At 34.2% G+C, this 25,086-nt stretch overlaps 1 protein-coding gene across 1 annotated transcript in view; it reads left to right on the top strand.

Annotated features, from left to right (window-relative positions):
• TEX15 (testis expressed 15, meiosis and synapsis associated) overlaps nucleotides 1–18,581 on the top strand; it is a 50,040-nt gene extending 31,459 nt beyond the window's left edge. Inside the window, exons 6-10 of the mRNA XM_063076466.1 lie at nucleotides 3,855–5,795; nucleotides 5,844–11,266; nucleotides 13,028–13,086; nucleotides 14,914–16,184; nucleotides 18,544–18,581. Of these exons, the coding sequence (XP_062932536.1) occupies nucleotides 3,855–5,795; nucleotides 5,844–11,266; nucleotides 13,028–13,086; nucleotides 14,914–16,184; nucleotides 18,544–18,581 (8,732 nt within the window). The remainder of the gene's footprint in view (nucleotides 1–3,854; nucleotides 5,796–5,843; nucleotides 11,267–13,027; nucleotides 13,087–14,913; nucleotides 16,185–18,543) is intronic.
• Nucleotides 18,582–25,086: the final 6,505 nt, after the last annotated feature.

Below are 25,086 nucleotides of genomic sequence, written 5' to 3'. Positions count from 1 at the left end.
CTGTTCAGGTAGTATTTTGATTACTAATTCAATTTCCTTTTTAAAAAAAAAATTAAAAAACCAATTTTATTTATATTGGCATTGAGAAGAAAGATTCAGAAAAAATGAACAAAAGAATTGTGAGAATTTTACACTAAATTTTTTTTCAATATGATAGAGCTATTTAATGTAATTTTTAAAAGATTAACAGAAAACAATTAGATTAATGCCCAATATTAGGTTTGTGCTGTTTTGCCGCAGAACAAGTCATAATACATTTAAAATGACTAAGATCGTAGAAAGTTATGTTCTCTGACCAAAATAACAGAAGGAAATTTAGAAAACTCACAACTGCGTGAAAATTAAACAGTACTCTTCCTAAATAAACAATGGATAAAAAAAAAATCACAGAGAAATTAGAGAGTACTTTGAGATAAAAATCATAGTGTACCATATCAAAATTTAAAAGATGCAGGCCTCATGCAGTGCCTAGAGGAAAATTTATACTTGTAAACACCTGTATTAAAAATAAGAAAAAGCTCAGATCAGTAATGTAAACTTCTACCTTAAGAAAATAGGAAAAGAAGAGCAAACTAAATCAAAAGCAAATATAAGTAGGAAATAACAGAGATTACAGCAGAGATATACAAAATGGAAATTAAAAAACAATAAAGTCAACAAAACCAAAAGTTGATTGTTTGAAAAGATCAACAAAGTTTGCAAACCTTTATCTAGACTGACTAAGAAAAAAAAGAGAGAAGAAAGAAATTTCTAAAATCAGAAATAAAACAGGGACATGGTAGAGCAGTTTCTTCTTCTTTTACTTTGGAGCGAACTTTAAGAAGAGAGACGTCCTCTTCTTTTTCCAGTCTCTACTGGTGACTCTTGTGTTACTGCAGACTCTTCTTGTGTCATTGCAGTCTGGTGGGCCACCTGCACAGTGGCTACAGCTACTGCTGTGGCATCGAGCCACTTTTGCAGCAATTGTGACTGTGGCAGTAGCTATGGCAGGCCATCCACATGAAAATGGTGTTTTCAGTGTGTTCCTTGCTTGTTTGCAGGTGGGGGGGCTGCCCTCAGCTCCTGCCTAGGACCCCGGGCATGCTTCTGCTTCTTGCCTGCTTTGTGATTGCTAATTCAGTTTCTTCACTGATTGTAGGTCTATACAGATCTTCTATTTCTTCTTGCATTGGTTTTGGTAGTCTTTGTCTTTGTAGGAATTTCTCCATTTCATTTTACTTACCTAATTCATTGGCATACAGTGTTCATAGTATTCCTTTATAGTCTTTTTTATTTCTGTAAGGTCATTAGTAATGTCCTCTCTTTCATTTCCTAGTCTATTATTTTGAGTCTTCTCTTTTTTCTTGCCTAAAGTTTTGTCGATTTTGTTAATTTTTTTCAAAGAACCAGCATTTGGTTTCATTTTTTTTCCTTATTCTATATTTCATTAATTTCCTCTTTAATTTTTATTTCCTTTTTTCTGTTTGCTTTTAGGTTGACTTTGCATTTCTTTTTCTGGTGTCTTAAGGTGGAAGGATTAGGTTATTAATTTGAGATCTTTCTTCTTTGTTAATGTAGGCATTTACAGCCCTACATTTCCTTCTCATCACTGTTTTAGCTGCATCCCTTAAGTTATGGTATGTTGTATCTTCATTTTCATTCATCTCAAAGTATTTTCTAATTTCCTTTTCAATTTCTTTTTTTATTTTAAGATTTAACTGTATTTGTGGGGTATCGTATGTTGTTTGAATACGTGCATATACTGTAAAATGATTCACTTAGGGTAGATAGCATAGTTTTATGCTAGTTAATCCACCACATCCAGTGCCCCCTTCCGTCCCCCGGGACTGCCTACCCTCCTGGCCTTTGGTAACCATTATTCTACTCTCTACTTCTGTGAGAACCACTTTTTTTTTTTTTTTTTTAGATTCTACTTGTGAATGAGATAGTGCAGTATTTGTCTTTCTGTGCCTGACTTGACTTTACTTAATATTGTAGTCTCCAGTTACATCCATGTTACTGCAAATGATAGGATTTCTTTTTTTATATAGCTAAATAGTATTCCATTGTGTATATATACCACAGTTCTTTAGTCCATTCACCCATTAATGGGCATTTAGGTTGATTCCATCTTTTGGCTATTGTGTATAGTGTTGCAGTGAACATGGGAGTGCAGATGTCTCTTTGATATATAGTTTCCTTTGGACATATACCCAGTAATGGGATTGCTGGGTCATAAGGGTAGTTCAACTTTCAGTTCTCTGAAGAACCTCCATACTGTTTTCCACAATGACTATACCAGTTTACATTCCCACCACCAATGTAGGAGAGCTCCCTTTTCTCCACATCCTTACCAGTACTTGTTATTTTCTGTCTTTTTGATAATAGCCATTCGAACTAGAGTAAGATGATCTCTCATTGTGGTTTTAATCTGCACTTCCCTGATGATTAGTGATGTCAAGCATTTTTTTCATTTGTCTGTTGGCCACTTGTTTGTCCTCTTTTGAAAAATGTCTGTTCAGGTCCTTTGCCCAATTTGAAATTGGGTATTTTTGCTCTTGGGTTGTTTGAATTCCTCATATATTCTGCATATTTGCCCTTTGTCTGATGCGTAGTTTGCAAATGCTCCCTCCCATTCTGTAGGTTGTCTCTCCACTTTGTTGACTGTGTCCTTTGCATTTTGACCCATTAAAATATTTAATTTATATGAAATCAACATCATCTTTTTCTTTTGTGTTTTCTGTTTTTCAGTCATGCCTGAAAAGTATTTTCCTACTCCAAGATTATAAAAATATTCATGTTTTCTTCTAGTACTTTTATGATTTTTTTTTCAATGAATTGTATTTTGGTATGAGGAGGTATAGGGATCTACCTTTCCTTTTATCTTTCCATTATACTCCCACTCTTAAGAACTACATTTCTTTATCTGTGGTCATATTTTCACTCTAGCTTATTATAATTAACAAAATACAATCACAAACAATTATAAAATTTAGAGATTTTACATAGCTATCTTATAATATATTTGAAAAAGAACCTTGTGATGCTTCTTAGTGATGTGATTATGACTTCATATATCTCGTAAATGTCACAAGCAATTTTTCATCATTAATTTCTGTTTTAATAAAATAATTTTTATGGTGTTACTTAGCTGTGAATGTTTTGTGAATATTTATGAGAAATTATTTACTTGTTAAATATGCATTTTTATAAGTTCGTTTATTATTACATGAGTTTCCTTATGAAATTTTAAGAATAGATTTCTGTAAGTTATAAAAGAAAATGTGTTTTCATTTTCCAGGTTTTTATTTACTTAAATCATTAGTGGGAATACTTATTTCACCATTGGGGGTGGTATAGTGATTTGCTTTGTTTCCTGGGAAAGATTTTGTGGAATCTTTTTGTTTCCCCCCCCCCACACTTCACCACCTCATTCTCCTTTCCTTTCCTTTTTTGTTTTCCTGTGATGGGGGCGGGGGGGAGCAAGGTAACAGTAAATGGAGATAATTTTGCCTAGATGTTGTTACTAAATATCTAAATATTGGAAATTAATATAAGAAAGGCTTAGTCTATGGGAAAATGTTCTTACTCCTATTTAATTTTTTGTATTTCTTGTCAGAATTCATTTTTCTCATAGCAAATACAGTTTTTTAGTAAGTTTCCTAGACTAGGACAGAGTTTCATGCTACATCATTTGTACAGTATTGGTTTGTTACTCATTCTCTCTCCCTTTGCTTTTTCTGCTGAGAAAGCATTTTAATCAACTTATTAAACTTTCAATTAAAATCAGTCATGACATAGTTCGCTTGTATTAATAGAGTTTGTCTGTAGAAACACTTTTTTTTACTTATTTTTCTTACTTATTATTTCCACAGAAAGAATATGTTCACTGAATAACTGTACAGTGGCCAAAAGAATTGGAAAAGGAAAAGATGCTACTGTCGTCTTTGAGCATTTCAGGAAACCTATAGATCCATTTGTTCAGGAAAATTTTTCACACAAGGCATTAAATGCAGAGAATAATCCTTCCAACTCAAATATTTCTAATTCCTATGGAAATGTGCAAAATGGAAACACTCCTATACTTGAAACATACAGTGGACAGACAGAGCACAATTTAGCAGAAATTAGAGACACTTCTCAAGGACATGATTCAAGTCTTTCATTTATGCCCAATGATACCAAAGAAAGCATTAATGATGACCATTTGTTAAACTTGACATATCTTAAAAATATTTTAAGTGATCTTTCTGCTTTTTCCCCCACTCAGAACAATAGTGGCTCAAGCACAGTTATTACTTCAAAATTTATCAAAGACCCAAGACTGATGAGGAGAGAAAAAGCCATAGGAAAGGAGAATAATACCACAGGTTTAAATGAGATTTTGCCAGTTGAGAAAAGCTTAGGTCATGTTAATTCAGAAGTACACCTGTCATCCATGCCAACTACTTCTGCCTCGACACCTGAAGTGGTTCCTGATGATCAGGCTATTTTTACTAATGGTTTGGATGCCCCTCGCTTCACAATGTCTTTTGATGGTTCACAATCTCAGGCCCACAACATGGACTCTAAGGACTACGATTGTACACCTTCCAATAAAATCACCTTAACAGGACAATTTAAGGACCAAGCCAATTTTTCCTTGCCAATTTCTTTGTCAAATGTAGTTTCTGAAGTTGAGAGCCAAAAACACAGTGAGGAAAAAGCCCAGAGAGGCCAACAGAGAAGCAACATCCCACTTGTAATTAAACAAAGCAGTGAGACACGTAACTCTTATGGATCAGTGAATGCTTGTACAGAAGAGTACAATAGTCACACCTCTCAGAAATTACAGTCTTCTAATTTAAAAACTGTGTATCAAACTGGTCACCAAATGTCTACAGTTTTTCCACTCCAAAAGAAAGAAAACATAGATGAGTACATTCAAAATATTGGAAAGATGAGAAACTTCACTGACCCAGAAAACAATTCCAAATATGAAAAGAAGCAAACTTTATGGAAAGAAACTGATAATTATTTTACTAATGAACCAAAAGTCAGTCCAATAGATAATTATATTTTGTTGCACCAAGAATACAAAAAGGGTGAGAATCTTGACTCTTTGGGGAAAAACTCTGATAAAACATTAATTACTCAAGAGTTTGAAATACCAGAATCTTTCACATCTGCCACAAAAGATAAGGATGAATTAGATCATCTAGCATCGGAATTACAAAATAATCTTACTCCAAGTATAGAGAACCTTTCACAAAAGCTTACTCAACACTCTTTGGAGTCTGAAGATAACTTTCATACAGGTTTTGCCATTGTTCAAAAGCTAATGGAACTGAAATTGGAAAAAACAAATCAGAATTATGTTAGCGTTATGACTGATGCTTTCCAGGAAGCAAAAGACATTCCCCAGGCCAAAGAACGGCTCATTGATACAGTGATTTCATCTCATGACAATTCAAATTGCATCATAACTAGAGAACATGTATGTGTCCATAGGAAAAATGAAAATGAGCCAGTGTCATCAGAGAACAATCAACGAGACTGTCAAGAAACTCCTCATATTGAAGATGAAGGTCAAGATGACAGTCTGTTCTGTAATTCACAGTTGAATAGTGACATGTGCCTGAATATTAATTTCAAAGAACAAGGAGATAATGATAAAGAAAACCAAAATGAGGCTAAAGAGGAAAACGGTGCTTCGTCTTCAGAAAACAACATAGAAAATATATATGGAGACAAGAAGCAGGATTTTTATACAAACAAAAATTTCACCAGTGTAGATGAAAGAAAGAGTAAAAATTACAACAATGTAGGAATTCTGAGTTCTGAAGAATTTTCTACTACAAAGAGTAAAAATTACAACAATGTAGGAATTCTGAGTTCTGAAGAATTTTCTACTACATTTAACTTGATGTGGGGAGAAAAATATGTATTAACAGAAACTTCATTATTAGAGAGTAAAGATACTGCTGTAAAACAAAAAGATACTCAAAATACTGGAGAGCATTTGGCTTCTACAACATTTCCCCAAATTGCAGGTTCTTCAGTGTGTTTAGCTTCAGATGCTGCAGTACAGATAAGTGGTACCACTATACCTGCATTAAGCATGAATCATGAAGATCAGCAAAGATACCCCTTAAAAGAAACCTGTTGTTCTGAGAGTCCAGATTTTGATTCATTAGCAAAACATAGGGTTTCTGATTGTAAAATTAATATGGATAAAAATAAATTACAAGACCCATTTCATCTATCAATAAATGAGAAATCCGTTCTTCAGAATTTTGAATTGGAAAATGAGATTGAAGTAGGATCAGAACAATGTGATGATGCTTTTCAATTACCACAAGATGCACATGGCCAAGGGAATGTACTTTGTGAGGTATCTGGGGCCTCATATGAAGCTCTAAAGTCTCGTATAGATTGGGAAGGTCTGTTCGGAAGCAATTATGAAGAGACGGGAGTTTTGGAAAGCCCCAAAAGAAGGGAGAATAGTGATCAGCATCACTGCAAGGAAAGTAGTTTATATTCATCAACACAAAAAAACAAAACAGAGTTCCTCAACCCAGTTTTACTTCCAGATCTACAAGTTACAATTACTAATATATTTCAGCCAGGATTCAGCCCCACTGCTGACTCCCTTGAGTTGAAAGATAATTTTGGCAAATGTGTAACTGAAGCCCCAGAACCAGAAATAAATAAGGAAGAGGGAAATGCTCCAGGATTTGAAATTTATTCCCAGCCTTCTGGTGAAAACTCAGGCTATCCATGTGAAGATAAGTTTGATAAAAACAGGCAAGAATCAGGACTAGTGAGTAAATCTGAACACTCCCATTCCTTTGACTTGAATCATAATATACATGTGAATCATATGTCTGAAAAAGAAAACAGTGAGTTGTTTACTAAACCTTCTAATGTCACAATAAATGACGAAAGCAGATGTTTCTCTACAAAATCAAAGACTAACTGTAATGATACTAGAAGTAAAAAGGATATGGAATCAAGAATTAGCAAAAGAAAGCTATGTACATTGTTTGAAGATCAAAACATATCAGATAAAGATTTAAGACAGTATGAAATATGTGAGAAGAAGAAGAGGCTGACCAGGCAAGACTCATTTGCGTGTTTTGCTTCATTATCCCAAGGACGGATTAAAACATTCTCACGGTCAGAAAAGCACATTAGGAATGTCCTGGATATTCTAAATAATGAAGCATATTTATGCAAAAGCAAACGTATTTCCAGAAAACTTGACAGAGCTGTTCTTCACTTAAAAAAGGCTCATAGAAGAGTTCACACCTCTTTGCAGCTTGTAGCTAAAGTGGGAGAAAAAAGAAAGGGCCCATTACCAAAATCATATGCAATAATATGCAATAATTTCTGGGAAAGTTGTGACCTTCAAAGTTATAGTTCTGTGTCTGAAAGAAAATATTGCACTAGGCATGTTTTATCAAAAAGAAAAAAACATGACAATCAGGGAGAGAAAAGAGCTTTAAGATTTGATTTTGGTAAGTCATTAACCCTTGTAGCAAAGCACAAATCTTCTAAAGCAAATGGAGAGAGAATCACAAAGTGCCTTTCCAAGAAGAGCGTAGCCAGCAGTGTCTCCAGAAGTCACACCACTATTCAAGCGAGAGAATTTTGTGATCAAGAACAATGTCCCAAATCACAGTTGCCCTTATCCTCCACATCCCAAAGTACAAGTCAGTCAATGTTTAATAGCAGTATGGAAAATCCAAGATCATCAGAACTTCAGCCCTTTTCCAGAAAAACTGGTTGTCTGTTTTCCTCAGACCACCCAGGTGAGAAACTAACTGTAAAAGAAAACCAAATTGATATGAAGTTTTTATCTAACATTAGTAAATATGAAAAGCTTGAGAACCATTTGGCATGTAATAATGTTAAGGATGCAACAAAAGAAAACAATTCTGAGGCTCATGAAGTAACAAATCAAAGTAATTCAGTATCTTTAAGTTGTATAAAAAAAAATAATGTAAGTTATAGCACAGACAGAAACTATGATGCAACTTGTATAGCTCACCCAAAGGTGAAAACTGGCATATTTATTTCAGTCTTAGAATCAAATGTGAGGCACTTTTTAAATGTTGATGTCTGTAAACGAGATAACCGTATTTTACCTGGTTACAAAAGAAACCTGGAAGTAAATTTTCCTATAAAAAAGTGGACAGCTTTTACTGAGGTCTCCAAACCAAGCATTATTACAAGAAACATCCTTACTGGCTCATTAAACCTAACTTTGATATCAGGCAAAACGTACAGTATTCCTCAATTGTTATCAGCCACTCCAGTGACAGATAATGAGAGAGAATCTTCGAAAGTTTATTTGGATAAACAGAGAAATTCTGCTTTAGGTTGTTTTGCAACATCTACTGCTGTATCACATCTGCAGAGATGTAGTGGAAAGGAGTTACTAAAGACAGAACAATGCTCTTCAAGTAATTGCTTCCATGTAGATGGGAATGAAACAAATGTTAATGAGAATTCTGAGTTGGATCTGACATCAGTACCTGAAGAAAGTAAAATATTGGGGAAAAATATAACGAAGAAACTATCTCTCGATGATACTTCTCTGCTCTTAAAAGACAATATAAAGCGTTCTTCAAGAAAATGCATTGCAAAGAAAGACATTCAGGACAGAAAAATGTGGAAAGTTAAACAAGCAGAAAAAACAAAAGATTCAGTTCACAAAAAAAGCTCGACTGAAGGATCAACTATTAAGACTGAGTACAAAAATCAAAAGAATAAGATCTTAGAAGAAGAATCCTCCCACTTAAATGAGAAAACAATTAAAAGTAATTTGATTGATTCTCATCTAAGCATTAAGAATACTACTACTGAGGCAGTCTATTTGAATCACACAGTTTCTAATCAGTTTAACAAAAGAGAGGAGAGGGAAGTTAAAGTCAGTGATGACTCTCAGTCTAACTCGACATTACATTCAGAAGTAGCCTGTATTTCCAAACCAGTCACCCTAGGAATTAATTGTATGCCTATTTTACATGCTGCCTCTGAAACCTCTAAAGTTACTCCTCTTCAGAAGAAACCTACATCACATATGAATGAATTAAAAGAAGAACATTGCTCAGCTAATCATATGGCTCTTATAGCTAAGCTATCTCAAATTTTGCAGAAGGCAGATGAAGCCTCTTCTTTGCAGATTCTACAGGAAGAAACTAAACTTTGTCAAAATATTCTCCCTTTATTTGTTGAAGCTTTTGAAAGAAAACAAGAATGTTCATTTGAACAAATCCTGGTTTCAAGAGAACTGTTGGTAGAACAAAACTTGTGGAATAATTGCAAACACAAATTAAAACCGTGTGCTGTGGACACTTTAGTAGAACTTCAAATGATGATGGAGACTATTCAATTCATTGAAAACAAAAAAAGTCTCTTAGGAGGTGAACCAACATTCCGAAGCTTGCTTTGGTATGATGAGACATTGTACAGTGAGCTGCTTGGCAGACCACATGGATATCAACAGCAGTCCAGTTTCTATCCTGCTTTTCAAGGAAGGTTAAAATATAATGCATTCTGTGAGTTGCAGAATTATCATGATCAATTAATTGAATTGCTTGAAGAAACAAAAAGGGAAAATAATTCATACTATGCATTCTTAAAATACAAACGACAAATTAATGAATGTGAAGCCATAATGAAACATTATTCCGATTGCTTTGACTTCTCTCTTTCTGTTCCATTTACCTGTGGAGTTAACTTTGGAGATAGTTTAGGAGACCTAGAAACCTTAAGAAAAAGTACTTTAAAGCTTATTAGTGTATATGGGGAGTCTCCTAAAGTTCATTCATATCCAGGAAAACAAGACCATCTGTGGGTTATCATAGAAATTATCTCCTCAAAAGTTAATTTTATCAAGAGCAACGAGGCAGTGAGTATTAAAATATCTCTTTATGGTTTGGAACATATCTTTTTTGATGCTGCAAAAAATCTTGTTTGGAAAGAGAGAAGACAATCTTTCAGCAGAGAGTACTCATGGAAGAAGAACAATGAAGTGCTACTCAAAATGAATCAATATGCTTTTTCTAAGTTGCAGAAGATATATGATACTCTGGCTAAAGATTTAAATGGTGAACCAATTTCCAGTATTGGGCTTGTGGAGGGTGCTATGATTGCTTCCAGAAAGTCAGATGATCTAATAAACAAAGCAACAATTAGCATTGAAAACAGTAGTAAGTTTAGCAGTACTTTGTTTTCACACCCAGATATTTGTTTTATTAGCGAAATATTAGATCAAGCTGAACTTGCAGACATTAAGAAATTACAGGAACTCACTTTGAGATGTACAGATCACTTAGAAATTTTAAAAAAATGCTTTCAGGTGCTGCAAGAAGGTAACATAGATAATATTTTTATAACAGAAGAAAATGCTTTGGATATGATGAAAAACCACAAGCAAGGGGCTACAATGTTAAAACCTGCAGCAATTGAAACATACATTGAAATTGTCATGGTTTCAGAAACAGTTCACTTTCTTAAAAATTTAATGGCAAAGAAACTAGACAAACAGAGATTTCGAGGTATGCTTTGGTTTGATTTGTCACTTCTTCCTGAGCTAATTCACTGCCAAGAAAAAATGGCTGCTTTTTCATTTCTTAAAGATAACTCAACAGATTGCACTTGGAAAGTGATAGAGACTACTATTTCTGAACTTAAGAAAGATCTGGATATTATCTACAAATATAATGAAGCTGTTAATTGCTCATATGCTCTTCATTTGCTCTCAAGAGAACTTGAAGAACTTTCAGAAATAAAAAAACTTCTAAAGAAGTCTAAGTATTACTTTTCCACTTATATTGACTTTGTGCCATATATAGCATCCATAAATTATGGAAGCACTGTGACAGAGTTAGAACACAACTATTATCAGTTTTCTACACTGCTCAAAAATGTAATGGCTGCCCCTTGCACAGATTTGGGAAAAGTGGCCCATATTGTGAAAGTCATGAAAACAATTGAACATATGAAGATTATATGTGCTAAAAATTCTAAATTAACCATTTCCTTTATCCTGTGTCAAATGCAATGTAACAGAAGGAAGACTTTACAACTGAAGGGAAAGGAAAAGATGAATATTCATGTTATAAAACCTGGAGAAAATGTCAATAAATCCGTTACTTCTGTGAAGGTCCCTTCAATTTCAGAGAGCGTAATCAAAAAAATTTCAAATTCCTCTAAAAAACGACCTATCACTGTAAAGAAATGTGAAAACTATCAGGAACAAGAGAAAAATACTATTTCCACTTGTAAAAAGCCAAAGGTATGAATGTTTTAAAATGAAACCTGTGTTAAGTATTTTTTTGAGAACAAGTCTACTCTTTAAGCAGACAAGTAGTTTACAAAATTATAAAAGTAGGGAATGCTTTAAATATTGTCTTGCAAAATGAATTTACTAACTAAAGTATTGGATATTTTTTAAATAAAAACGTTATTTCATTTAGAAAACATTTATTGGAAGCATATGAATTTCAATAGCTTCTTAAGGGAACTCCAATATTATGAACATTATGAATGTGAGTTAAATGAGTGACCAAGTATTTAGTTAGTAGCATCTGTATAACATGTCCAATGTTGTTAATATTAAAAACTGGCTAGTGAAACCTGTCTATTTGCCTATTATCATCCAGATGGGAAATAGGATAGATATTTTTAAATAGATGATTATCAAGGAGTTAGAAGAATTCCTATTTAAGTACATTTTAATACACTTTATATATAGCATTTATTCTTGGCACTGTTCTAAGAATTGTATAAATATTAATTCATTTATTCTTCACAAAAACCTTATGATGTATGCACTATTATTACCTTATTTAAAAGTAAGGAACTGAGGCATAGAAAGATTAAATAACTTTCCCAAGATCACAGAGTTAGTAAATAGGAGGGCCCAAATTTAAAACCAGGCAGTCTAGCCCCAGAGCCCATACTAACACTTGCCCTTGCTCTACACTCAGAGGCTTCTCTAACAGCCTTTCAAGAGTTTCTTAATTCAGAAGTACAGAAACAGAAACCTATACGCAAAATGAAAAGTAGGGCTTTTTTCCTCTACTTGCTCTGATTGCATTTGTTAAACTAGTTCTAGAGACTGTGAATCTAATCACCATCAATTACACTACGCTTATAAGAAAACGCCTAGTAAACAACTGGCTTATAAACATACTCCCAAAATACAAGAAAACAGTGCGTACTCCCCATCAAGAGTAAAGTGAGGGTGGTTCTCAAAAAAGTGTAGGTATTGAGAAGAAAAGCAAAAAAAGAAAGCCTGGATTGTCAAAGAAGGTTTATATATTTAATGGAAGAACACAGACCAAAGCTTTGCCTTAAAGGAAAAAAATGTTATCAAATGAAAGTAAAAATGAAGAGGGTATATAAGTTATGGGAAATAATGTGAGCAAAGACACACGACACAATGCTTATTGACATCATCTGAAAAATGAGTTTAAAATTGGAACAATTTAATTTAGTGGGCAAGAGTATGCTAAGGATGGAGAAGGAAGTTTCAAATTAGTCTTAAGTATAGGCCTAAGGAGTTTGAACTTCATTCTGTATAGCTGAAGTCTAATGTCATGTGAGATGTGCTTTCTTAATGATTTAAAGGGAAAGAGATTCTGAGTACAGTTAGAAGTAGTAAGTCAGCCGTGGCTTACAGAATAAGAAAGGAAAATTCGTATTTGACAGACATTGCTTAAAGAATTGATGGGGCTTCGTGACTGGCTTACTAAAAAGTATATAAAAAAAAGAAGCAGTCATAAATGGACGCCAAGATTAGTTTTAAGATGTGAGGATAAGAAAGTTTCAAATTTCTTCAAAAAAGGAAGTTGTTCCAAACACATGTGAAATATGGGAAATCCAGCAAAGTCACTGTTTTTTTTGGGGGGGGGGCGTTGGAAGGTCATTAATGAGTTTAATTTTAGATGATGGCAGAAAAAGCAATTGCAAATATCTGATATTAAAATAATAAATATTTATATTATAGTTTGTCATCACCATTGTAGATTTTCTTTGTATCTTTTAAACGTAGGTTAAAATGAACAAGATCACAAAAATCAACAGAGAAAAGAGAACATTCAAGCACCAAAGGTAGGAGTTGGCATCAGCCATATCTGAAGAAAATCTAAAAATTGGGCAAATATTAAGGAACAAGAATAAAGTAATTATATAATTATATTGGCTCATAAATGTAACTTAGGGGATAAGAGTAAGCTAAGAAAGGAGAGGAAATTTGTTTCAGGTTATACAGTGCCTTAATTAGGCCTGAGGAGTTTGAATTTAATTCTGTAGGTGATGAAAGCTAACATCATGGAAAATGCATTTTTTCAGCGATTTAAAGGATAAGAAGATTCTGAGTACATTTAGAAGAAGTAAGTTAGCCAAGGCTTAGGGAAAGGGTGATTGTTTTATAGAATAGGGAAAACTTGTATTTGACAGACATAACTTAAAGAACTGATGGGGCTTAGCAACTGGTTTATCTAAAAAGGAAATATGAGGACATATGATCAGATTATCTTTTTTTTAATTTGTGTATATTACACATCAACCAATTTCAAACTTACTTCAAGAGATACAAATTACCAGCTTCTATAACTAACTAGGAACATTGAAATGAATAGTGTATGGGTCACAGACACATACACCCATATTATAAATATAGTACTATTTTATAAAATGATGTTTTAACACCATAAAATAGAAAACATACTATTTCAAAGGCTAGTTTTTTAAAGTGAATAAATTATCTTTATGAAAATCTCACTGCATTTAGTTATATGCTACTCATTTTGACATGAAGTGACACCACTGACCATCTCTGGTTTTAGTCAACTCTAAGATTTTGTTAACTAAGTATAGGTGGTATTTGCTTCTCAAAGACTCACATAGCAGAAAAAATGAATTCTAATAAAAGATTAATACAGGGTGCCAGTTTCATGGAAATGACTATCTTCTAAGGAACTACACAAAGGGACAGATAATCCAGGCAGCTACCAATATATAAGGTCAAGCCATCACTGAAGCATCCCTGGAAATGTGATAAAGTCAAAATTATAGTTTTGGGGAACTAAAAGTATTGTATGGGGTTGGATGATGATGTAGATTATTATTGAAATGCCTTTTGAGAAGGCTGGATTCGGTAAAATATAGGACTTCTAGTTTCCTGAGTGGGATATATAAATTTCAGGCCAAAGATGAATTTCTATTAACTATAAAGAAGTAGTACTTTTTCCTCCTTTTCTACATACTCCTTCCCCACATATCATTCAAAGAATTTTATAAAGCACCAAAAATATGATTATCTTGGGGACCTGTATTAACTGTCTGGCTCTAGACATTGGCATAATGGATGCTTCTCTCAGCCTGCTTGAGACTGTCTAAATTTAGTTAAGAATGTCAAGGATATTAATTTGGCAAGAAATTTTGGAGATCTGCTTTTCCTGTTCTCAAAGATGTACCAGCAAAAAAAAATTTAGGAAAAGATCTTTTGGATGGAGGTGCAGGGGGTGTGCACAGTTGGTGGTTTCACAGGTTATATATAGCTATTTACAAGTAATGAAGATTGTGAACAGGTTGGAGATACATGATTTTGAAACTACATTGAACAATTGAGTAATGATAGTTTCCTACTTTTAAAAGCCTCTATCAGGAAATGTCCAAAGCACAAAATAGTTTATTACAATATTGGAAATATGTTTGAAATGTGGAGTATGCCATCTTCAGCAGGAAAAAGTATCTAAATTCAAACCAAGGGAGTGAAACTAGTAAAATATGTTACTTGGGTACTGCCAATAGAATGAAAAAATGTAAATTGTGAGAACTGTTCTCCTGAATAAAAGTTTCAGATATGTGTTTCTTTTAAAATTTTGTGACCCTGTATATTGAAAGTTGTTTGTATGTATGTGTTACACTTAATAGGACTACAGGATCTCATCCCAAAAGTGAAAATGAAATAGGATCAAATTGCTCATCTGACAATCTGAAAAGAAACCATGCATCTCCAAAAAAGATTGAAATGCAAAGATCGCTACCTGGCTCACTTTTACCTTTAAAGAACCTGAAAGACACTTCCATATCAAAGTCAGAAAGCAAAATAGTTATAACTAATATTTTGTCTGATACTTCAGAACACTTCACTGGACATCAGGGAAACTTAACTAGCATGAAGAAAAGAAATGTGAATTCTAGTGCTGCTGGAAAAAAATGTGATAAGAAGGACTGTACTTCTTTTGTGATTTGTGACCGGAAAAGTGTAGATGACACCTTTTCCAAAGACCACGAAGCACCTTCACATAAATTTCCTAAAAATTCCCCAGATCCTGTACAGAAATCTTGTCTTTCAAACATAAAACCAGGAACCGATGCTTCTCTTGAGCTTAATGCCTCAGTGTGTTCAAAGCCTATTTTCTGTTTGGTGAAGAATGTCCATACCAATCTAGAAATGAATGACACGGTCCTTGAACTTCAAGATAACAAAACATTGAATTCATCTATTAAAAATTCCACATTCATCAATTCTCCAGAACCCATAGTTATCCATAATAAAATTCCTGTTCTGCAAATAAATAAGACACAGCCTGAAAAAACTGAGTCTGAGGAAAAACATATGAAGGATACATTGGATTCCAGTACTATATCTTTTGGAGCATCTGGGAGCACAACACCTATTGTGAATCAAACAGCACAGTACTCTTTTTCTGAACAACAGGATCATGAAAATTCCAAATTTCTAACTCTGAATGCTGCCACATATTGGAATGACAGTGCACAGTCTGCATGGACCCCAATATATAATTCTTCTGTGCATTCATTTGGAACTTCATATCCATACTATGCTTGGTATATTTATCATTACAGCAACAGCAGTGGCAATGCCATAACCCAGACATGCCAAGGGATGACATCGCATGAAGTACAGCCACCTCCTGGGATGCTGACTACAATTGCAAGTACTGTCCAAGACACACATTTCAGTCTTCCACACACTCAATATTTTGGTTACTCTTGTGGGCAGCCACAAGCAAATGACTTTGTGCCACTGAATGGGTATTATCAGTCTCAGATCCCTATTTCTTATAATTTTCAGCAGCCAGTTTTTTCACATTATGCATCTGCTCAATCATTACCACAAGCTGCATACTATTACCTTCCTAATCCAGGTGTGTTGCCAGAAGTTCTTTGGATATATGGTGAGTTTCACAAGTTTTAATGCTTGCTTCACTGAGTTTTTACTTTTAAATTTTTACATTTATGTAAATGGAATTCACAGTAAGTGAATTACTTACAAGTGATATATGACAGTCATTTTTCTGTGCAGATTTGTAGAATTGTTCATATATCAAGTAGAGCTGAATTGTGTTGTCAGGTGGAAATCTAGTCAGAAATTAAAGAAAAAGAACTCTGATATCACGGGTATGTCCTTCAGTAAAATCCAACTTTAGGGAATAGTGAAGTAAATTATAGTAATCCAGTGAAATATGATGCAACTATTAAAGGGCTTATAAAAGTTTTTAATGACATGACAATTTTCAAAACTATATTATATAAACTTACTTATGTAGATAAAGAAATGCATAGAAATACTGAAATGAAATACACCACCATTTTAACTTGTCTACCTCCAGTTCATAAAATTTGGGGGTATGTAGAGTGTTTTTCTAGATTTTCTACTGTGAAACATACATTATTTTGATAATTGGAGGAAGAGTAAAAACCAAGGTGGAAAATGAAACTTGAATCAGATAAAGCAAGCTTTCTCTTTCTGTGTTCTAATATGACAACTTGGTGTGAGTGAACGGAGTTAATTAAAATGTAGTGGCAGAAGAACTTGGCAGTTTGCCTCTAAACTTGAAAATTTTTCTCTTTTAAACACAATTCTATTTGTTAAATATCATGATTAGCATATAGGTTTTTCATTAAATTGAAATGTACATTTATTAGAGATAAAGCAAAATTTAAAAACAAATATTAATTCTGCAATTAATAGAAACAATAGTTATACATTAACACCCAAATGTTCTACCATTGGAGATAAAATGTACATTAAATAAAGTTTGTCATCTATTAATATCTTAAACAGAAATGCAAGAGAATTTCTTCTAAAATATTAAACCCTGGACACTCTTAGAAATTAATGAGTAGAAAAAATTGAAAAGCTATTTGTCTGAATTGGACAGGCAGCAGCCTACTGACATAGTTCAATTTCTAACTAAGACATCAGCATCTCTGCATTGGAGTTACCACTGATTCACTGTAACCTGTAGGATAAAATTCAGATATTTTAGCTTGGAATGTGTAGCCCCTCATAGTCCTTTATGTCCAGCCTCATCTCCTACCACTTTCACCTACCTATTCTGTCATGTGACAATCCGTCTGGTACTTCTATTACTTTTTGCATGCTTTTCTCACATGATAAGGCATGTGAGTATTAGGTTAAGTGCTGTAATAATCTGTGTATCTTTCCCTTCCCTCCCTGCCCCACCAAATGAATTTAAACAAGACTAGAAATGTTTTTCTTAGACAGAAGCTGAGAAAAACTATAAAGCTGGGGGAGAAAGAAGAGAGGGAGAAGGTGGGAAGACATATCTTTTAGTTGTATTTTTCCATGAGCTTTTTGAAATGCCCACATATGACCATGCTTTTTCCTTTTTAATTAATTTGATATTATCACTGATGCTGTAGTAATGAACTCCAAGCATTGTAGATGTGTCAAACCTATGAATTAAAGTAGACACTTTAATTTCTGAAATAGGAAGTCTTGAGTGCAATTGTTTCATAAAGGTTCTTATAGTTTGGGATTTCTTGTGTTCTTAACAGTTAAGCTGTTTCTGATGTTAAAAAAGATAGCTCTAGAATCAAATCCAGCTATGACTCTCAAAAATCTCAATTGTTACCCCCTTGGTTAATATTAGAACAATGAAAATAAAGGAAAAAGAAAAAGTTATTTACAGGGTACTTTTAAAAGTTCATGGAAAACTAGAATTAAAAGAAAATACAAATATTTTCTTTCCATGAATTTTTCGAAGTACCTTCATACTTACTATACTATCCAAAAGTCACTCTAAAAAGAGATCAGGAGGCAATTGCAATGTTATAAGCACATCTTTTAGTTTTCATGAGTGCAAAGAATCCACAGAGATCACCTCTAGCACAGGAACTGCATCTTTAAAAAGACGTGAAAATCCTTTTGACCAATTTATCACTGTTTTTTTTTTGCTCATGATGCTTGTATTCACCACCAGAAGATGAAACTAAAGGAAGGTGCTTAAGTGAGCCCTGTGTGCACATTACATTCTTCATTACATTTAATTCTCACAGGATACCTGAGAGAAATGTAGAGGTACCGTTCTTTACAGAGGAGGAAAGTACCCCTCAGAGAGCCTTAAATAACTGTATGCAGATCCTGTAGCTGCTAAAGGACAGATGTGCATTTGAACTCTGATTTCTTTGGCTCTAACTTAAACTCTGGTTCTTTCCACTGTTCTTTCCACTGTTATGTACCATTAATCTACATCATTTAACTTACCTACTTTTTTTTTTTTTCTCCAGCTCCATGGCAACAAGAAGCCTTTCAGCCAGGGCATTGAAAATAGTCTTCTGTGTACTGAAATAAAGGAGATTTAACAAATTTTTTCAAGTGTTCTTTACTTATATATATTTTTATTTTAACATTTAATATTTCTAAATGTATGTAAATGTGGTAGGAAATATTAATCATATAGTCATTTTTAAAAGATATTAATGCAATAGTTTATCACATAAGGTGATAGGAAATCAGTTTCTAACATCTGAAATACCAAAACTATTTCCATGCAATTATAAAAGGAGTTAATACAACATTGAATATGGTAAAGGTTAAGCAGTAGTGGTAAAATCTTTAAAACTAGATTTTTGTTTCTGATGCTTTTTAATATTGTTTATGGCATTGTGACATTTGATTGAGCTGAAAGTAGGAATTTTCTTTTTTTTTGGATTGGTTATGTGACCAATAATTTCATAGTTCTTGACACTTTATTCCTATAATTTACAATTCTACTATGTCTGGCATGGTGAATTCTTTAATTTCAATTTTCTTGTAAAATATTTTTAATAGAAAAATTGGTTTGCATATATTGAGTGTTTCCTTGAGTAGAGGTTTTTTAAAATTTTATATTGGAAGCTGTTTTAGTTCATTATACTGGAATTAAAGCACTTCTAAAGACTTTTTCCACAAGAGCCAGAGCCCTTTCTACAAGACTATTTCTTTTGTATTTGTATTTCACAAGTTAAATGGTTCTTTTAATGATTTTGTAGCAAATGATATGAAATAACATCCATGCTCATGCAGTTAGTTTAGTCTTATTGCAGTAATTTAAATAATGCAGCACAAATACAGGTTTTTTAATGGTCTGATTATATATTTTTTTTCTTTTTGGATATTCCACAAAAGTAAAAAATCTGTTAGTAATAATCCTTGTAGGACAACAGGATGCACTATGTAACTACAGTCTTGAGAAGCAATATTAGATATTTTTCTCCACATAGTTGTTTTATTTGAAAATAGTCTGTTGGAATTAGAACACCTGAACAAGTATGAAAGCAGTGATATTAACTGTTACTCAAAAAATGAATATCAGCCATTCTATTTATGTTTGCCTCAGCCATTTGATTTATATTATTTAAAATATTTCTATTAGGTAAACCGAAAGTTAAATATTCTTGTTGGGGACTCTTTCTTTAAACAACTTTCAGATACTGTTGACATTGTTTTTGTGATATTTTTGTTTCATAGGTTTTAATTTATTTTTTAAAAAGGAAAAAACTTTATTTTTAATAAGGTTTTCAAAGTTCAGTTACATTTTAAAAATCTGTGTTTTAACAGAACATGAAAAAATGGAGTACTTTTTTCCTTCAAGTATGTGTTTTGATTCTAGAAATAAAAATAGAACAAATTAAAGTTGAGCAAACATTATGAGCAAAAAAACCTAGTTAGTAAATATTATTGTTTGGGAACTTAAAGAAGAATTATCCGAATAAACTGGATTCCTTCTAATTTCAAAGTTTTTTTCTTTTGTGTTTCTTGGATAATGAGCATAAATATGAATGGTCCTTGGTTTGCACATACCCATTTTATGAAAAAAATAGCCCAGAAAGAACTGACTTCATTAATGTCTTAGTCCATTTTGTGTTGCTGTAACAGTCTGGGTATTATTACTTGGCTCACAGTTATTGAGGAGTCATACTGGTGAGGGCATTCTGACTCGGTCATATCATGGTGGAAGGCATCACAAGGTGAGAGTTAGTGCAAGAGAGCAGGAGATCGAACTCATCCTTTATAATGACCCACTCCCACAGTAACCAACCCACTGCCAAGATACCAGCATCAATCCATTTGTGAAGGCAGAGCCCTCACGACTTGATTACCTCTTAAAGATCTCACCTCTCAGCACTGTTGCATTGGGGATTTTCAGCACATGAACTTTACCAGACACATTCAAACCGTAGCAATTAGATAACTAGAGAAACTGAACACCTTTCCCATGCCAGCTGCTTTTGCCTTTACCTTCATCCTTCCTTTCCCCTCACTCCTATACACTTCATTACTGCTGGGAGTTTCATATGACAAACCAAAGTTTCTGCCTTCATGCAGCTCTCATTCCAGTCAAGAGAGACAAGTAATAAACATGTAAATAAGTTAATTTCAGGTCATGAGAAGCAATACGTTTTTAAAAAGAACTAATAATATAATGAGCTAGAGAAGAACTGGATGACACATAAGCTGAGATGTTCAGGAAAAGCCTCTTTGAGGAAATAACCATCAATGAATCTAGCCAAATAAAAGGTTATGCCCCATTTTCTAAATGAGTAGATTCCTCCACAACAGTATTTTGGTAAACGGGAACTTTTAGGGATATAGATGAAATATCTAAGTGTCAATAATATGTGCTATCAGAACATTTTATTTTTTCTCATATTTTGTAGAGCAATTTCATTTAGTGTCCTTTCATGCATCTTTGATGTCAATGTCTTTGGTCATCATTAGAGCCTTTTTGAGCCCTCTGTTTTTCAAAGCATATCATCCTCACTTCTAAACTGTTTGAGATACATGCTTTTTAAATCTGTGTACATATCCAAAACTACTATTGATTGAGGTTATTTCAGGCTAATGTCTTTCCCAAAGACATTGCTTAATGACCTAAGGCTTTCAAAGTAAGAATATGGCTCCATATTTTCAGTGGGGTAATTTTGAGGGGAAAAAATGACATATTCAGACATCTGTGGTATTTTAAAACAAACATCTTATAGACATAGTTACCAATTCATATGATATTGATAATGCTTGAATAACATAGTAAACTCCCCATTATCTGTGCAGTTTTAAAAATAGAATTGTGGAGAAAGAAATTATATTATTGATTCCTAGAAGACCGACATTTTAAAAATTATGCCTGATTAATACAGTTCTAAGGGCAGTGACTGCAGATTTCTAATTAGCAATTGCTAATGAAAAGAAACTGGGAAGTTAAGGAATTGATTACTGATGCAATGTGGGCAAGAAAATTTTGTGAGGACATAAATCTTACTCATTTCTGTGTAAGCTGTGCTGTTTGCTTTATTACTACCAAATCTTGTAACCATAAGAGAATCTGTCTGTTGTTTATAAGAGGTCTCCTCTGAAATATCCTCTGGAACCATTAATCTCAAAATATTGCATTCTAATTGTTGTCATGGGAAACAACATTTATCTTCACATCTGTAACTGCTTTTATTAAAGACTATTATCCTTTATTAGGTGCGAATAATTTAGGGCTATGACATTCTTTTTTTTTTTTTTTAATGTGAATGAGAGTCTGTGCTTTGAGAAGATTGTCTAGTCAACTGAGCATGTTTGGTTACATAAAGATATTTACAGTCAGCAATAATTGAACATCTGACTCATGCTCAAAGTGTGCTATTCTATTTATATCTGTGTGTGTTAACGAATGTTTCTATCAGCCCTATAAAAGGAAGCATTATTTGCTTGTTTCATAAGTTCATTCACTCAGAAGTCCCTTTAAGATGTTTTTGCACCTCAAGTCATTTTTGTGAACATCACTTATTTCCAGTATCATTGGTTTGAAAAGAATATAAGATCAGATTTAAACCTCTCTCCTTTGACATGTTATTTGCTTTTTTTAATTAACTTTCAGACGTCAGCTTCTGTACTTGAAACACTATCCCTTGTTTTAAAACTTGAATATAGAATGTACAAAAATGCAATCCAGTAATTCAGTATTTCTCCATGTTTGACTAAGAAACAAATGTTTGCCAATTGCTCTATGTGCATACAAGCAATTCTAGTCTTTTAGTTGAGATTGTTTTAATTAAGAAGTGTGAGTATTTTATAGATTGGGAGTTAGGCTAAATCAAGTAAGTAATGACTCCCAGTTCATTGCTTTCCAATTGAGGTGTTTTGAAACCAAGTCTGAATATTGATGGAAATATCACTTCCCTCAAAATTGGCACTGTCCCCACTTTACCTCTTCAAATGTTATCCTGAAGCTTAATCGGCCCCATATCCTTTATGAGAAGCTGTCTTCCTACCTTCCTTGCCTCTCCCCTTATTCTTAAAACCATCCCAAGAAATTAGAAATTTCTTAGAACTCACACCCATCCTGTTAACCTTTCTTGCAGTAAACTATACCCAGTAAAACAGTTTCAAATATGCCATCAACTGAAAAATATATCATCTACTGTCAGCTGTGTTCCTTTTGTGGTCTTCCACTGAATTTTCAGGGCAAAATGTTAGTATAGACTAAAAACTAGTTTTCTTACCCTGCCTTATGGGTTCTTGACCCAAAAATTTACAGTTATTAAAATGTTTCTTCTATATACAAAGCTACTGATAATTAAAACCATATTATTTGACACTTTTTTAATTTTAGCAATTTGATAGTTTAAATCCATCATCTGAAGGTTCAGCAAGATGGCCTACTGGAAGACCATATAACAGACAAAACAATGAATAAACAACTACGCTTGGATGAAAATAAACAAAGGGGAGCACTGGAACACATCAAAGGTGTAACAGAAATGCTAGTGAGTACAGAAACTCAGGATAGCCAAATAGAAAACAGAAGGAAACACCCAGTCTCCACCACCCCATCCCCTAGCCAAGGGCCCCAGAGAACCAGGAGGCACTTCTTCCTGCGTGAAAAAGTGAAAGAGATCAGTACTGAGCTGAGACATCATGCCCTAGGGGCTGAATCACTAGTACTCTGCTTCCCTAGAGCTGCACTATTCCCCTAGAGACTGAGCTACTGAGACACCCCTTCCACCAGCACTGTGCTGTTCCCTGCCCCCAAAGGCCCCAAAGCCAGCTGCACCTGCCATTCTGGGTTTTTGCTGCAGCTGCACCTAGTCTCACAAAGACAGATATTGGTAAGTCACACTATTACAGGAGCTAGAGTCACCACTGCAATGTGCTTAATCCCCTGGGAACTGAGTGACAACTGAACCCCACTTGATCAGGTTCCTGAATTGCAGCCATACTCTGCTCCCAAGGCCTAGACTTCCAGAGCGAGCACCTTTTCTCCTCCAGAGTTGGGCCAGTGCTTCACTCAGCCACCTGGGGTCAGAGTCACAACTGTAATCCAGCCCACAGAATCCAAACTGCCAGGGGGATCCTCAGAGCCACAGATCTGTGGGAAGTCAACATCCAACCCTGCCACAGAGAGTGACTGCACCCCAAGACCTAGGTGGCAGTTTCATGACACACTGTGCCAAGGATCCTGGCTCCACAGCCATTCTAAGCACAGCACCTTGAGCCCAGCACCACTACAACTATTTGTAGGTTAGATCAGACTCAACACCAAGAAGAATCCCTTTGGCAAAGTTGCCCCATTGTGGGGAAAATGAGAATAGGAGGACCCCAAAGGCCCTTGCCAATGAAGATAATGATAACCTACACCATCACTGCTGCCACAAACTTCTGTAGCCTAGGGTGCTGAGGGTGCCAATAACTGTGGGTTATTGGCAGTGTTGATCACCACTGAAGAACCTGCCCAGAGACTAAACTACTGCCTCTACATGGAAACAGAATCAACACCCTTTTCAACCAGAACACCAAGACCCAACTGCAGGTGGAAGACTGTCTATGAGTGCCACTCTGTAAAGTTTGGAAGAGGCAATTGTTTCTCCAGATGCACAAACACAAATGGAGGGACACAAGAAACCTGAAAAGGCAAGGAAATATGACATTCAAAGAAACACACTTACACATCAGTTATAGGCCCCAAAGAAAAGAAAATCAGCAAGCTGCCAGGAAAAGAATTTTAAATAATGATCTTAAGAAAATTCAATGAGATGTAAGAGAATACGTATAGCCAATTCAATGAAATTAGGAAAACAATTTGCGGTATAACACAAACATCAAGGATTTGGATTCCCATACCAGCCAGCCACCAAAAAGAGGAGAAGAAAAAGTTATGATATGAATGAGAAATTTAACAGACAGATGTCATTAAAAAGATCTGAATGGAAATCCTGCAACTGAAGAATTCAATGAAAGAAATTAAAAAATACAATAGAGTTTTAACAGTGGACTACAGCAAGGAGAATAATCTCTGAACTCAGAAGTTGGATATTGGAAATTACCCACTCAGAGAGTAAAAAAAAAAAAAAAAAAAAAGTTTAAAACAGTGAAGAAAACATACAGGAATTATAAGTAAACAAATACTCAAATTATGGACATTCCCAAAGGAGAAGAGAAGGAAAAAGGCATCAAAAACCTATCTAATGAAATAATAGTTGAAATCAAGTCTTGGAAGAGATATGGACATACAGATCTAGGAAGCTCAAAGGTCTCCAAATAGACTCAGCCCCAAAAAGTCCTCTCCAAGACACATTGTAGTCGATGTCAAAAGTCAAAGACAGAATTCTAAAAACAGCAAGAGAAAAGCATCAGGTCACATATAAGGGAATATCTATTAGACTAACAGCAGACTTCTCAGCAGAATCTTTACAGGCTAGGAGACAATGGTATGATATAGTCAAGGTGCTGGGGAGAAATTTGCCAGCCAAGAATACTATATTTAGCAATGCTATCATTCAGGAATGAAGGAGAAATAAAAT

This window comes from Cynocephalus volans, chromosome 13 (assembly GCF_027409185.1).
Source record: "Cynocephalus volans isolate mCynVol1 chromosome 13, mCynVol1.pri, whole genome shotgun sequence".
Classification (NCBI taxonomy): Eukaryota; Metazoa; Chordata; class Mammalia; order Dermoptera; family Cynocephalidae; genus Cynocephalus; species Cynocephalus volans.
This window is presented reverse-complemented; position numbering and strand designations above follow the sequence as displayed.